The sequence below is a fragment of the Phytophthora cinnamomi genome (genome assembly GCF_018691715.1).
Source record: "Phytophthora cinnamomi strain GKB4 chromosome Unknown Contig40, whole genome shotgun sequence".
NCBI classification, from domain to species: domain Eukaryota; phylum Oomycota; class Peronosporomycetes; order Peronosporales; family Peronosporaceae; genus Phytophthora; species Phytophthora cinnamomi.
The window spans coordinates 247,025-264,155 of NW_027150973.1; the positions used below are offsets into that span (position 1 = coordinate 247,025).

Below are 17,131 nucleotides of genomic sequence, written 5' to 3' on the forward strand. Positions count from 1 at the left end.
GGGAGCCTCAGTTTTCTGACAAGCGGCGATGCTTTGGCCGCAGTGATCTCGATGGAGATTCTAACTTTTACACACAACGGTTTATCGATTTGGATTTTTCCAGTATGGAGACGTACCTGCGCAAGTTTGCAATGGAGGCAGCTCAGTATCGTGAACACAACTCGTAACCTTTTTAATAAAATGTGCTCTATCTCAAATATTATTTGTTTGATTGATTAACTGAATCCAGCTGCCTCCTTAGCAAAACGCCGCAGATCAGTCTCGAGACCACCGAATGCAAAATCCACAAATGATTGAACACGGAACTGCGGACTTTTCGATAACGAATGTCTGCCAAAACATTTTTGTTTCCTAGTGAAGTCCAATGAAGTCGTGAATGCCTGTACCACATAGTGATCACGACTCCAACCCTGATCGAAAGACATCAGGTGCTTCCAGATTGCCGGGTCCGGGTACGCACTGGCATCAATTTCTTGTTCGCTCTGGCCAAACTCAAATGAGCTTTCTTGTTCCAACTCTGTTTCTTCCTCGTCAGAATTCCCAGCATTGTTGGTTCCAGTGAGCTTGTGCTTATTGCGATGTAAGAACAGAACTTCACCATTTGTATCGTGCTGTACCATCGTCATACCACAGAATGCTGAAGTTCTGGTCATCATCCCTGCCATAGCAGGCGGCGTCTCAATCATGTGAAATGTAGCATTCAACTTGAGCCACGCCAGGCGAAACAAGTCCTTGTCACCCCATGCCAGTTTATAGTGAACGAGAAAGTTTGGGTTGTGAGTTGCGTAGAACACTACGAGCTCGAGTGGAGCAGCGTGTCTCCGTCGATCCACTACCAACTGACCACTCTCTTGCTCGAACATGTCGACAAACGGCATATCCAATAGCTCCCACAGCATCGACTTGTTGTGCAGGCCGAACATTGTTGAGGTCGGGTGCCAGAAGTCAGGCCAAAAGATCGCTCCACTCTGCACGAATTCGGGTGATTCGAACAGAAAGTTCGGGTCACGTACCGGCACATTGTCTGCATCGAGGAACAGCACCCGATCGAAGAAGCTGTGGTAGATCGCGTAGATTTTCGCCACGAAACGCTTTGCAGCTGGGTCAGTGATCGGATGGAAGGATATCTCACCGACTGATGTGTTCTTTGCTAGACGATGAAGAGGAGTTAGAGCTTCAGGGGCGAGTTTCATCTCATCCGGTCGAAACCAAATTTCAATTGGAAGTGAACAGCGAAGAATATCACGGAGCGCACGAATGGTTGCGAATGCACTTGGTATCAACTTCGGATACACAACCATAACGATTCCGTCACGAGGAGGCCGAGTAGAAACGGCAATGTTGGGCAATCTGAAGTCTGAACTTGAGGCATCTTGCAACGCGTCATGCGCCTGGACGCGAAATCTAGCGAAGGCAGGGGCATTGATGCATCGAAATGGCACACGATTTCGCAGGACGTTGCATGGATGACGCATGACGCGGAAGCGTTCGTTTGACTTGGTATCTTCAATCTCGCAGTACCCCGAGGCGTTCTTGGGCACGAAATCGTAGCATGTCAAATCTTTGTGAGGCTCGCGCGGCCCGTCGGGGTTACAGTCGCCAGTATTTCGCCACCCGACACACTTGAGCGAGCGCTTTGTTGTGTCACCCGATGGTAGAAATTGCACCGAATGCGCGTGTGCTTCAGCTATCTTGGCCTCATTGTGATTCGAATGTATTGGCATCTCATCTGAAGTCGATGTCGTGTTCCAGTCCTGGTGCTCACCCAGGTAACTCAACTCATTCTCTACACTTTTATAACCCTGTTTAATCTCACCCTCGCCTTGAATTGTGCGTTGTTCCCCGGCACCCATCGCTGCAGAGGTCACGAAACCTTTCTTCATGCTGGGGGAAGTGATAGGATCGTCATTTATGTTGGTACGAAGTAATTGAATGGCTTCGGTGTGGTCATATTGATTTGTATCCGCTTGTAGGGCCCGCTGGCGAGCCATTAAGTGCTGAAAAGGCGAAAGCTTGGGCCGCGTCGTCCGAAAGTTGAAGAGCACAACTCCGCAGAGCCCGGCACTAAACACTATCAACCTTGTGAGCCACCGCTGCAACTGCGGCGAACCTCTTTGAGGGCCCCGCAGGCCACGCTGACTAGCCATGACGACAACTTAGAGACCACAAAGGCGGGGGGTGACGAGTGAGGAAATCGGTGGCTGAGCTCTCCTCATCTGCTCTGAAAAATGAGCATCGCATCGGTCGTTTCAAACACTTTGCAATTGAACAGAAAGGAGTTTCGTCCTCGATCTCATCAACCACAACAAGTTCGTTAAGTTTAGCCTGAAGATGCTACACGTTTTTACAGGCCTTCTCTTCAATCCTTCGGCAGTTTGATGAGATAGTGCGCTTCACTAACGACTGAATTGCCTTATCGACTCAAACACGAGTAAAAACTCGAATCTCGGATGCTGGAAAACGTTTCGCGTAATAAACGCACGAATTGGTTGTTGTAAGCGTCCAGTAGTCTCCAGCTTGCCTCCGACACACTATGCATTAAAGGGTTAAGAATCGTTATCATCGCATGTAGCGACGACGTGTCATTACTTGGATATTATGGATATATTTGTTTTATGTACAGCACATGTGTCTACTTGTTGAGCAGTTTATCCTGAATATTAGTAAACTAAGCCATCACATAGAAATCTTGTTTCATGCCTCATCAAGGGTTGCTTAGAGTATTTTGCCGACGACTCGCAGCCTCCGTTGCATACCGACGAATTTCCGTTTCCAGCCCCGAAAAACTCAGATTCGTGAACTTTTGGACGTAAAAATTCGGATTCTTACCCAATTCCCGCTGTCCGTAGCAATTTTGCTCCTTGGAAAACTCTGGGTCTGCATTGTACGTCTCGATAATGTAATTCGAGCGGCGCGATGTGTTCTTGAAGGAGAGGAGATGAGTCCAAATGACAGGGTCGGGATATCCGTCCAATTCCGGCGCTTCTATCGTTTTCCCTGGAATTTTTTCGATTTCCTTCAACTCTGCCTGAACCTCTTTAAACTTCGGCGTCTTGCGACCTTCAGGGTTCTTGCTCGCTAACTTCGCCGTTGCACGACGCACGGCTTCTGCCATGTTATCACTATCTCCACGTCGAGCAATACCAGTAAGCTTGTTCGAGTTACGATGCAGAAAGAGCACGTTGCCTTCGGTATCGTGCTGCACCATGGTCATTCCGCAAAAACTCTCGTTGATCACTTTTCCTGCCACGGCGGGCGGATACCGAATCATGCTGAATGGTGACAACTGTTTGAGCCACGCGAGGCGAAAGAGGTCTTTGTCTCCGTGCACGAGTTGCATTCTGTCAAGGATGTCCGAGCGTTGAAAGGCGTAATGGCGTACGAGCTCCAGCCTAGCGGCGTGCTTTCGCCTATCGATTAACAACTGCCCGCTCTCCTGCTCAAACATATTCGCAAACGGAATGTCGAGCAGTTCCCAGATCAACGACTGGCTGTGAATGTTGAAGATCGAGTTTGACGGGTGCCAGAAGTCCGGCCAGAAAACCGCACCAGTCTCCTTAAAGCCCCTCAGGTCGAACAAGAATGCCGGATCGCGCACAGGAACATTGTCTGCATCCAGAAACAGCAGTCGGTCGAAGTGGCTGTTGTAAATTGCGTGAACCTTGACCCGAAACCCCGTGGCGTGAAAATCGGAAACTTCATGAAACGAAATGTCGCCCATTCCATCAGCACGAGCAAGCTCTTGAAGTGTCTTCATATCTGCAGGATGATTCCTCATCTCGCGAGGGATAAACCACAGCTCCAGCGGTAGTTTGCATCCCTGGTCTCGCAGCACACGAATCGTAGCGTACGCACTAGCCATAAGTTTGGGGTAGATCACCATCACGATACCATCTCGAGGATCCGACGAACTTTCACCAACATTCGGCAGACTGAATCCTGGCTGCAAGGCTTTCCTTACTGCTGCGCTAGCCTGCGCCGGGAAGTTAGCGAACCCCACCGCATCCGAGCATCTGAATACTGATTCCTGCTTGAGACTGTTGCAAAACCTCCTCCCGACGCGAAACCTTTCGCCTGATTCCGTGTCTTCCACCTCGCAGTAGCCCGAGACACCTGATGACACCCGCGTCGTACACGAGTGATCTTTTTCCGGGACCCGAGGTCCGTTCGGACTGCAATCCCCGGTCGCCTTCCACCCAACACACCGTAATTTGCGCGGGTTCGTCTCACCCCTAGGGAAGTTCTTGACCGTCTTCGCATGCTTCTCAGCCTCCTCCCATTTCTCCTGCGCCACTCGCACCTGCACAATCCCCGGGTCTTCAGTTTTAATTCGGGTCAGGGTCTCATTTCGGTGGTCGACAGTCTGTGTAACGGTTGTCGAATTGGCCTTGAGCTCATCTTCCCGTTTGCGGATGGCTGCACGTCCCTGAGGGGACAAAATGAGTCGCGGTCGCTGTTTCTTGCGCTCCAGCAGAGGTTTCCTCGTGACCGGCACGACCTCCACCTCCCCGAACCTCGGCCGGAAGGTTCGACTATCGTCAGCCAACGTTGGGGTCAGACCCAGATCCGACACTCGACTGTTGTACCACAGCAGCATCGCCGACCCGTAGACCACGCCCACTAGCAGCAGCACGCGCAGCAACCATCGTCGCTGGCACATCGCCGGATACGCCATTGTGAGTGTGTGGGTCGGGAGCAGCCGGCAGATCAGCTACTGCCACGGGATAGTGCTGCGCTGGTCATTGAGACGGGGTAGGTACCAAAAGCGTGGTACCAATGACTGGATTCTGAGATGTCATCATGAAAAGCATTCTTACATCAAATGTTATGTAGATATTGTTATTAGCAGATATATCTCCTTACCTTGATATTTTCGGGATCCTGAGGGGTGCAGATGCTATCACGTGTGACGTGTGACACACGAGGTTCAAGCCAGGGGTCGGTGCGGACAGGAGGAACATCTATCTGCCGCAGACGCCATTCCGCTTCTCACGCTGCTAGTTGCTCGCCACGTCGGTCCCTCAAATGCAGCAGAGCTCGCCTATCGCCGGTCGGTGGCTGGCCAGGGGACTCGCCGTCACCATCTTGCTCTACGGGCTGCTGCTGGTGGCGCTCTGGTCCGACTCGCAGCATAGAGGGCTCTCAACTGTCTCGATATCAACGGCAACGGCAACTGCAACAACTTTGGAGCAACCACTTCAGTTGGTCCGCAGCGACGTCGTAGTGGGTGATGGGTCCATCTCCGTCAACTCGTCGCAGCTTAACAGCTCTACATCCTCCTCTGCAGTGTCCTCCTCGACAATGTTGAAGACATTCCTGGCCAACGACGGCCCGTCCACCTTGGGCGCCCCGCAGTTCTCGTGCCTCGGATGGCGCCAGACCGGCGGCTGCAGCCCCGACGGCCCGCGAGAGCCGGACAACGACGCCGACTGCGGCAAGAACATCAAGGCCGGCGCCTCCGGCTACTGCCTGCTCAAGAACGAGGCCACGGGAGAGGAGGTGCAGGCCATGCGCGTCAACTGCTCCAGCATGAGGACGGAGGTGCGCTTCAACTGCCGACAGGCAGCCGACTTCGCTCGCGTTGCGCCACAGATTGACATGCTGATAGCCGCCAAAAGACACGAGGAGGAGCAGGCGAGGAGGACACATGAGCAAGAGGTGCAGCTGGAACCCAAGAATGGCCTTTTGATGGTCATGTACCCGAAGCTGTTGTCCAGCGTCTACTCGACGATTAGGTTACTGCGTTCCTACAACTGCTCGCTACCGGTGGAGCTCTGGTATCTGCAAAGCGAAATGGGGGTCAACCCGATAAACGGGTCGAAGTTGCTGCAGTCATTGGTGGACGAGTATGGACCCACTTCACTGCGTGGTATCGCGGAATCCGAGGTGGACGGATTCAACACCAAAGTGTTCGCGTTGGCCAACTCGGAGCTGGACCAGGTTTTGTTCCTTGACGCGGACAACTCGCCGGTGAAAGATCCGACGTACTTGTTCTCGACGCCCGAGTTTGTGCAGACCGGGGCTATCTTCTGGCCGGACTTCTGGCACCCAGTCAACACAATCTTCAACATCAACAGGGAGTCGTTGCTGTGGGAGCTGGTTGGTACACCGTACGTCGACATGTTCGAGCAGGAAAGTGGGCAGTTGCTGATAGATCGACGCAGAGCCGGGATGGCTTTGGAGATGGTTGAGTTCATGGCACTACGCAACCCAAACAACTTCGAGCGCTTCAAACTGCTTCACGGCGACAAGGATTTGTTCCGATTAGCGTGGCTTAAGACGAACACATCGTTCCACATGATTCAGACTCCTCCAGCCGCAGCAGGAATGGTGAAGAGCAGACATTTCTGCGGGATGACCATGGTGCAGCACGACCCGCAAGGTGACGTGATCTTCCTGCACCACAACGGTAAAAAGCTGATCGGCGAGGAGGAAACAAGCAAAAATCGTGTGTGGACCCATATCCAATCTTTTGTGTTTCCTGAGAACCTCGCTTCGGTCAGCGCGAATGCTGCTGAGCGGTACGAGTATATGACGACGAACTATCACGTGAGAATTTTCGGTGGAGGTATATTCCGGAACTTCCCGATGTGCTATGGCGATAACAAGATGAAGTCCGAGCACTATAAAACGACTTTGTGGGAAGAGCAGCCATTTGGGGACCTTGAGGACCGACTGCACAGCTTTGCCCAGGAAGCAAGCACACTGCAGTAAGCTAGCTAGACTCAGTAGACTATTTGCTTAACTTATGTCAAAGAATACATCACACGGTACTGTAAAGACTTTCGTGCATGAAGTCTGGATGAATTTATCCTGTACTGTAGTTGTGATTTGCGTTTTGTGTAACCCGAGTGCACGAAGTTAATGAGAACGTTTTCCATGTTCGGCATTTTCTGGTCAAAGACTGTGTCTTTTACTGAGGCCGTGTATAAATACCCATCTGCGCGAACACGTGGTGGATCTTCGAGGAAACACATCTTTGTCGAGAGAGCTAGCATATTGTGATTAATACAGTAGACAGTCCTCTCCGTAGTGATAAACACATGTTATGACAATCGAGGGGAATCATAAACACTACTGGTTTCGTAATTTATAAATACGTGGTAATTTATTATACGTATTACGGGACGACTTACGGGACGACCCGTCAACTAACAATCGCATTCGGTCATGCCCGTCTAGAGGACAAGAGAGTACAGACTTAAAAATTACACTATCACTTTTATTTTGCCCTTTTCGATACCAAGTTTCCACAACGTTACATAGATACTGAGAATTTGAGATCATAGTTCAAAACTGATTTTGAGCCCTAATACATGTACATCTAGTAATTACCATCCGAACAGGAATCTGTGTCGGTGATTATCCGCCACAGGAAAATCAGCAGCTGGCTTAAATCGTCTTGTGTATACATGTACACATAACGCAAAATATGGTGACAATTGGTCCTAATAGTTCTTTCACGACTCGAATCCCAGCATCAGATTCGAGAAAAATCTCCTTCGACAGTCACGGGAAGGCCGCCCCGTCCTATCATTTCCGTTCCGGTATTGTCTGGCTTCGTCGTCAACCAAGCAACATCCATGCGCCTGCCTCCAATAGAACGTCGAGTCGTGAGAGCTTCAATTCTGTGCGTTGCGTTCTTCCACCTATTAATGATCATCTCCTGGCTGAGTAAGGGAGTACAAGAGGACTTGGAAAGTGATCTCCATCAGGCCCAACTACGCCAGGTCAACCAACTGGACGAAGTCCACGGTTCTGCTGCAGTTCCCATCATTACAACAATGACGAAAACTAATATGAAGGCTAAAGAAGCTCGTCAGCGAGAAAGCAGAACATCGGTAAACACAATCCTCCGTCTGAAATTAAGCGATGAATCGACTTCTTCGGGGCAACACGATGTCGCCGAAGTCAACGCAAGTACTCCGCCGGCTATGATAGATGTGCGAAATCCGAAACCATCCATGCCTGTCGACGTCATGCTTAACCTCTACCTGCACAACAATGGGTCAGCTACTCCACAACTTAAATGCCTAGGATGGCAGCAAACTGGAGGCTGCTCGCCAGATGGACCCCGCGAAACTGAAAGGGACGCTAGCTGCAGCACAAATATCAAAGCCGGTGCGTCTGGGTATTGTTTGCTGCGCAATGGAACAACAGGCCAAGAAGTTCGAGTGATGCAAGCTAGCTGCTCGTCACTGCGCAGCGAGGTGGAATTCAACTGCGATCAAGCTGCAGACTTCGCACTAGTCACTTCGCAACTGAAAACGCTGGTAGATGCTTCGAAAACCGAGCAGCTTAAGCCACTCACTTCGGCGAAACAAGAGTTGACAGAGGCGAACGGCGTGCTCATGGTCATGTATCCAAAACTCCTACTAAGTGTGTACGCCACGATCCGCGTGCTACGCTCATATAATTGCTCGCTACCAGTCGAGTTGTGGTTTCTGGAGAATGAAATGGGCGCCAACCCTTTGGGTGACAACCAGTTGCTTGAGTCACTGGTAAACGAGTACGGACCGATCTCGCTTCGTGGTATTTCCAGTGACAGTGTCGATGGTTTTAACACCAAGGTGTATGCACTTGCAAACTCGGGACTCGACCAAGTGCTGTTTCTCGATACAGACAACACGCCCGTCAAAGACCCCACATACCTATTCACCACGCAAGAATTTATCCAGACGGGCGCTATCTTCTGGCCGGACTTTTGGCAGCCGACCAACACGATCTTCAATATCAACAAGGAGACGCTACTCTGGGAACTGCTCGGTATCCCTTTCGTCGACATGTTCGAGCAGGAGAGCGGTCAGCTGCTGATTGATCGACGCAGAGCAGCCGTAGCTCTGAAAGTACTCCAGTTCTTAGCACTGCGCACACCCAATCACTTCCAACAACTCAAACTCGTCCACGGCGACAAGGACCTGTTTCGATTAGCGTGGCTCAAGACTGGTACATCATTTCACATGATCGGGACGCCAGCAGCAGCAGCGGGGATGCTGAAAGGGCGTGAGTTTTGCGGCATTACAATGGCCCAGCATGATCCCGAAGGGGAAGTCCTCTTCCTGCACCACAACGGTAAGAAAGTATTCGGTGACGAGACTAGAACTTGGACCCATCTCCAATCCTTTGTGTTTCCCGAGCATCTCGCCCTGCAGAAAGCAAGTGCCTCTGATCGATACGCGTATATGGCAGACAACTATCGCGTTGGCATATACGGAAGTAGCTATAGGTTTCCGGGACTTTCGATGTGCTACAGGTTCACATCGGATCACTATCGATACACGTCGTGGTCAGAATTATCATACCATGACCTCGAAGATCGGCTTCGAGCCTTCGTTCGGGAAGCTGGAGAACTCTAGATGGGTTCTGGTCAATTTCGGAATCGGCTTATGTTGAGGTCGAAAACGGGGCTTGTTTCGACGGTGCGGCAGATACTCGATCCATGCTGTATCCATGAGGCTCGCCGTCCGCGACATATTGTGTTGCCCCCTCTCAAGCTGCATGTTCTATAAGTTCGGAAGACCAAAGGGATCGTTTGGTGGATCGAGATCCGTCAAGCGTGAAGTTTACCCTCGAGGAATGCACGTCGAATGAGATTCAGTCGATTAATTGTTTCGGATGTCTGGAGACATTAATTTTGAAATACGGAACAGCTGTGGATATTTAGACAACAGACCTGATGTCTATACATCGCCTTCAACGGCCGTACTGATGTATCGACTGAATAATAAAAATGGACTTCAGCAGCAAGCGTGGTAGGCACTGCTAGTAATACCCATAGCTTTCAACTTCTTCCAGTCATGGTGCTATGCCTCGAAAACAGCGAAGGATTCTGTTTGGGCCAAAGGTAGCCCCCCAGCCTCCACGTTGCCGTCGTAGAATATGCTTGTTGGGTTTAAGATCGTCTTGGCAGGCTACTGTGGCGCAGCTTGGTCTTCCGGCTGCCGCGACTGCATCCCTACTTCCCGCCTACCTTCACCCACAGCGGAGATAATCATTTCAATTTTGCTAAAACTTGTTCCGTGTGACATCAGCATGCTACATTTGGGACGATGTATTAATACAACTGCTTTCACAAAAGGAAACCTCTGTTGTTGTAGCGTTATCGGCAGTGCAGCCTGTTCTGAATTGTAGATATCGAACAGATCCGAGCAAATGGTTTGTGATAAAGTTGCTCGCCTCAGATCGTGGTCCTGAGCGTGTGAGCTACACCTTCAGCTTACCAAGATTTTGCTTTTGTCCACGAATCGTGGAAGTCTCAGGATGAGCGAGAAAGTGAGCGACTACTTTTCTGGGCATCCAGTACACGCCTGCGATCACTTCGTGAGACACACGCGGTTAAATTGGGTTTGCATCGCTCTTTTTGATCTCTCTCAAAACTCCTCGCACCATGCATTTTTCATTCCTGCAACCAGCAGCCAAGCCCATCTTCCAACCAAGGCATGCGTCAGCCGCTATTGGAACGCCGGGTGGTGCGATCGTTGATTTTCATCATCGTGGTGTATCAAGTCGTGACAATTACTGCGTGGCTGAGCGCTCAGGATCACAAGCTTTCAAGTAGTAGTGAGCACCACGTCCAGCTACTTCGCGTCGATTCGGCACATAACCAAATTGATACAGCGGAAGCAGCTTTCAATTCGGATTCCGGCATGAACACCTCACTTGATCTTGACGAATTCAACACTCTGTCAAGCGAAAGTTTTCAGGATCTAGATTCAACAGCCAGTGATGTGACTACCCTCTTCGAAGGGACAAGTTCGGCAGCACAACTTGACCTTGACAACAATGCAAACACTTCCAGCATTCCAATCGATTCGCCTGTCGACGCCTTCTTTCACAATTTCCTTGCCAACAACGGGTCAGCTACTCCACAACTTAAATGCCTAGGATGGCAGCAAACTGGAGGCTGCTCGCCAGATGGACCCCGCGAAACTGAAAGGGACGCTAGCTGCAGCACAAATATCAAAGCCGGTGCGTCTGGGTATTGTTTGCTGCGCAATGGAACAACAGGCCAAGAAGTTCGAGTGATGCAAGCTAGCTGCTCGTCACTGCGCAGCGAGGTGGAATTCAACTGCGATCAAGCTGCAGACTTCGCACTAGTCACTTCGCAACTGAAAACGCTGGTAGATGCTTCGAAAACCGAGCAGCTTAAGCCACTCACTTCGGCGAAACAAGAGTTGACAGAGGCGAACGGCGTGCTCATGGTCATGTATCCAAAACTCCTACTAAGTGTGTACGCCACGATCCGCGTGCTACGCTCATATAATTGCTCGCTACCAGTCGAGTTGTGGTTTCTGGAGAATGAAATGGGCGCCAACCCTTTGGGTGACAACCAATTGCTTGAGTCACTGGTAAACGAGTACGGACCGATCTCGCTTCGTGGTATTTCCAGTGACAGTGTCGATGGTTTTAACACCAAGGTGTATGCACTTGCAAACTCGGGACTCGACCAAGTGCTGTTTCTCGATACAGACAACACGCCCGTCAAAGACCCCACATACCTATTCACCACGCAAGAATTTATCCAGACGGGCGCTATCTTCTGGCCGGACTTTTGGCAGCCGACCAACACGATCTTCAATATCAACAAGGAGACGCTACTCTGGGAACTGCTCGGTATCCCTTTCGTCGACATGTTCGAGCAGGAGAGCGGTCAGCTGCTGATTGATCGACGCAGAGCAGCCGTAGCTCTGAAAGTACTCCAGTTCTTAGCACTGCGCACACCCAATCACTTCCAACAACTCAAACTCGTCCACGGCGACAAGGACCTGTTTCGATTAGCGTGGCTCAAGACTGGTACATCATTTCACATGATCGGGACGCCAGCAGCAGCAGCGGGGATGCTGAAAGGGCGTGAGTTTTGCGGCATTACAATGGCCCAGCATGATCCCGAAGGGGAAGTCCTCTTCCTGCACCACAACGGTAAGAAAGTATTCGGTGACGAGACTAGAACTTGGACCCATCTCCAATCCTTTGTGTTTCCCGAGCATCTCGCCCTGCAGAAAGCAAGTGCCTCTGATCGATACGCGTATATGGCAGACAACTATCGCGTTGGCATATACGGAAGTAGCTATAGGTTTCCGGGACTTTCGATGTGCTACAGGTTCACATCGGATCACTATCGATACACGTCGTGGTCAGAATTATCATACCATGACCTCGAAGATCGGCTTCGAGCCTTCGTTCGGGAAGCTGGAGAACTCTAGATGGGTTCTGGTCAATTTCGGAATCGGCTTATGTTGAGGTCGAAAACGGGGCTTGTTTCGACGGTGCGGCAGATACTCGATCCATGCTGTATCCATGAGGCTCGCCGTCCGCGACATATTATGTTGCCCCCTCTCAAGCTGCATGTTCTATAAGTTCGGAAGACCAAAGGGATCGTTTGGCTACTCTGGATCGAGATCCGTCAAGCGTGAAGTTTACCCTCGATGAATGCACGTCGAACGAGATTCAGTCGATTAATTGTTTCGGATGTCTGGAGACATTCATTTTGAAATACGGAACAGCTGTGGATATTTAGACAGCAGACCTGATGTCTATACATCGCCTTCAACGGCCGTACTGATGTATCGACTGAATAATAAAAATGGACTTCAGCAGCAAGCGTGGTAGGCACTGCTAGTAATACCCATAGCTTTCAACTTCTTCCAGTCATGGTGCTATGCCTCGAAAACAGCGAAGGATTCTGTTTGGGCCAAAGGTAGCCCCCCCAGCCTCCACGTTGCCGTCGTAGAATGTGCTTGTTAGGTTTAAGATCGTCTTGGCAGGCTACTGTGGCGCAGCTTGGCCTTCCGGCTGCCGCGACTGCATCCCTACTTCCCGCCTACCTTCACCCACAGCGGAGATAATCATTTCAATTTTGCTAAAACTTGTTCCGTGTGACAGCATGCTACATTTGGGACGATGTATTAATACAACTGCTTTCACAAAAGGAAACCTCTGTTGTTGTAGCGTTATCGGCAGTGCAGCCTGTTCTGAATTGTAGATATCGAACAGATCCGAGCAAATGGTTTGTGATAAAGTTGCTCGCCTCAGATCGTGGTCCTGAGCCTGTGAGCTACACCTTCAGCTTACCAAGATTTTGCTTTTGTCCACGAATCGTGGAAGTCTCAGGATGAGCGAGAAAGTGAGCGACTACTTTTCTGGGCATCCAGTACACGCCTGCGATCACTTCGTGAGACACACGCGGTTAAATTGGGTTTGCATCGCTCTTTTTGATCTCTCTCAAAACTCCTCGCACCATGCATTTTTCATTCCTGCAACCGGCAGCCAAGCCCATCTTCGAACCAAGGCATGCGTCAGCCGCTATTGGAACGCCGGGTGGTGCGATCGTTGATTTTCATCATCGTGGTGTATCAAGTCGTGACAATTACTGCGTGGCTGAGCGCTCAGGATCACAAGCTTTCAAGTAGTAGTGAGCACCACGTCCAGCTACTTCGCGTCGATTCGGCACATAACAACCAAATTGATACAGCGGAAGCAGCTTTCAATTCGGATTCCGGCATGAACACCTCACTTGATCTTGACGAATTCAACATTCTGTCAAGCGAAAGTTTTCAGGATCTAGATTCAACAGCCAGTGATGTGACTACCCTCTTCGAAGGGACAAGTTCGGCAGCACAACTTGACCTTGACAACAATGCAAACACTTCAAGCATTCCAATAGATTCGCCTGTCGACGCCTTCTTTCACAACTTCCTTGCCAACAACGGGTCAGCTACTCCACAACTTAAATGCCTAGGATGGCAGCAAACTGGAGGCTGCTCGCCAGATGGACCCCGCGAAACTGAAAGGGACGCTAGCTGCAGCACAAATATCAAAGCCGGTGCGTCTGGGTATTGTTTGCTGCGCAATGGAACAACAGGCCAAGAAGTTCGAGTGATGCAAGCTAGCTGCTCGTCACTGCGCAGCGAGGTGGAATTCAACTGCGATCAAGCTGCAGACTTCGCACTAGTCACTTCGCAACTGAAAACGCTGGTAGATGCTTCGAAAACCGAGCAGCTTAAGCCACTCACTTCGGCGAAACAAGAGTTGACAGAGGCGAACGGCGTGCTCATGGTCATGTATCCAAAACTCCTACTAAGTGTGTACGCCACGATCCGCGTGCTACGCTCATATAATTGCTCGCTACCAGTCGAGTTGTGGTTTCTGGAGAATGAAATGGGCGCCAACCCTTTGGGTGACAACGAGTTGCTTGAGTCACTGGTAAACGAGTACGGACCGATCTCGCTTCGTGGTATTTCCAGTGACAGTGTCGATGGTTTTAACACCAAGGTGTATGCACTTGCAAACTCGGGACTCGACCAAGTGCTGTTTCTCGATACAGACAACACGCCCGTCAAAGACCCCACATACCTATTCACCACGCAAGAATTTATCCAGACGGGCGCTATCTTCTGGCCGGACTTTTGGCAGCCGACCAACACGATCTTCAATATCAACAAGGAGACGCTACTCTGGGAACTGCTCGGTATCCCTTTCGTCGACATGTTCGAGCAGGAGAGCGGTCAGCTGCTGATTGATCGACGCAGAGCAGCCGTAGCTCTGAAAGTACTCCAGTTCTTAGCACTGCGCACACCCAATCACTTCCAACAACTCAAACTCGTCCACGGCGACAAGGACCTGTTTCGATTAGCGTGGCTCAAGACTGGTACATCATTTCACATGATCGGGACGCCAGCAGCAGCAGCGGGGATGCTGAAAGGGCGTGAGTTTTGCGGCTTTACGATGGTCCAGCACGATCCCGAAGGAGAAGTCCTCTTCCTGCACCACAACGGTAAGAAAGTATTCGGTGACGAGACTAGAACTTGGACCCATCTCCAATCCTTTGTGTTTCCCGAGCATCTCGCCCTGCAGAAAGCAAGTGCCTCTGATCGATACGCGTATATGGCAGACAACTATCGCGTTGGCATATACGGAAGTAGCTATAGGTTTCCGGGACTTTCGATGTGCTACAGGCTCACAACGGATCACGATCGATACACGTCGTGGTCAGAATTATCATACCATGACCTCGAAGATCGGCTTCGAGCCTTCGTTCGGGAAGCTGGAGAATTCTAGATGGATTCTTAACAGCAGTATTTCATAGACATTTACTCCCGCAACTCCGATTATAAATTAGCGATGCGTTTCTCGTGGATGCGCGAGTTCCGTATCGTTTTCATGTGCACGAACGACTTGGGCAGCTTCCATCGCAAACTGACGTATCTGAGCCTCTAGACCGCCGTAGCTCAAATTTTCAAATGCTTGAAAGTAGAAGTGGTCATTCTTCTCTAGCATATCGGCCACGCCGTAGCAGGTTTGGCCCTTAGTAAATCCATCTAAAGTAGGGTGCACGTCAATTTTATAATGTATCCGCTTTGAGGTGTTTCGGAACGATAGCAAATGCGTCCAATAAATAGCATCAGGATAACCATCTGCCTCAGGCGCGTCTAGTGTTGGCGAGGGTGTTGTGATACCATTTCGGAGTTCTTCTTCAATTTCTTCAGTGGTAGGTTTGGTACGTCCTCCAGGATCAGTTAGCAGTAATTTTTCCTTTGCATGGCGCGTAGCAACTGTCCACTGATTTACGTACTGAAGTTTGGGCTCACCGACAAGCTTGCGCGTATTACGATGCAAGAAGAGCACATTGCTATTGGCATCGTGCTGGACCATGGTCATGCCGCAGAATGAATTGTTAAATGCCTTCCCGGCGACAGCAGGCGGTACATCGATCATGTGAAATGACGATTTGAGTTTAAGCCATGCCAAGCGAAAGAGGTCTTTATCACCGTGCACAAGCTTGAACATTTGAAAGAAACTAGGTGTGTGAAAAATGTAGAACTTCACAAGTTCCAGCGGGGCAGCATGACGCCGTCGGTCAATTACTAATTGTCCACTCTCCTGCTCAAACATATTAACAAACCGTTGATCAAGCAGCTCCCAGAGCAACGACTGACCGTGAATGTTGAAAATCGTGTTTCTCGGGTGCCAAAAGTCCGGCCAGAAGACAGCACCTGTCTCCGTAAACTCCTTCGTGTCAAACAAAAAGCTCGGGTCTCTCACCGGTACATTGTCCGAATCCAGGAACAGCACCTTCTCAAAAAAACTGTGATAAATAGCAAACACCTTTGCGCCAAACCCCGTCGCCTTCTTGTCGTCAATCTCACGAAACGAAATCCCCCCATTCACCTTGGCAAGCTGTTGCAACGGGACCATCGAGCCCGGCACCCCCGCCATTTCCTTCTTCCGATACCACAGCTCAATCGGCAACTCGCACTTCAAAATCTCCTTCAACGCCCGAATCGACGCGTAGGCGCTCGGCACCATCTTCGGATACACCACCATGACGATCCCCTTGGAAGCGTCTGCACTTGGGCCCACGTGTGGCAGTGTAAAACTGGGCACCAGCGCCTTACTCACCGCCTGCCTTGCTTCTAAGGGGAAGTTGACGAAGTCCTGGGCGTCGAAGCATCGGAACTGTCCTTCTTGTCGGACACTCCGGCAGTACCGTCTCATGACGCGGAACCTCTCCTTGGTCGTCCTGTCCTCCACCTCGCAGTAGCCGGACTCCGTGTGCGGCACCATCATGTGGCACGGCTTGTCCTTGTGTGGCAGCCTCGGCCCGTGTGGGCTGCAGCCGTCGGTGGCTCTCCAGCCCACGCAGCGGAGCTCGCGGCGTTGGTCTCCGCCCTGCGGGAGCATCTTGACGTGGCGCGCGTGCTCCTCCGCGCGTGCAATTGCTGCGGCGTCTGACTGGGAGTTGGAGGAGGACGAAAACGTCTCGAGCTCCTGCTCCAGCGGCACTGGGACATTGGAGAGGGAGTTGGGGCGACTGTACGCGATGAAGAGCACAAGACCCACGACGTAGAGCACGCCACAGCCGAGTAGAAGGCGGGGCCAGACGCTGGCGCTTCGAGGAGCGGGTCTGGAGTAGCGGGGCACTGGTGCAGACTCGGACGGAGCAACGGAGATGGAAGTGGCGGCTGTAGCGGGGGCTGCAGGCCCCGAGCGGAGGCGAGCGGAGCCTTCCATTGTTGCAGTGACGATCGACTAGAAGTGGGTTAACCATGACACCTTTCTGGCCAATGGAATGGCGCTAATAAAGGTTAAATATCCACAGATTGCTCCAATGAGAAGTCGTTTATGATCTGAG

The 17,131-nt window shown here is 50.9% G+C and overlaps 1 protein-coding gene across 1 annotated transcript; it reads right to left on the bottom strand.

The window, feature by feature from the left end:
- Positions 1-3,957: 3,957 nt before the first annotated feature.
- Positions 3,958-17,010, bottom strand: IUM83_14946 (Monoglyceride lipase; the record flags this gene model as incomplete). The annotated part of the gene is made up of 3 exons (XM_067939726.1): positions 3,958-3,973; positions 4,206-4,651; positions 16,399-17,010. 3 exons carry the CDS (start codon positions 17,008-17,010, stop codon positions 3,958-3,960), a joined length of 1,074 nt encoding a protein of 357 aa, XP_067791389.1.
- Positions 17,011-17,131: the final 121 nt, after the last annotated feature.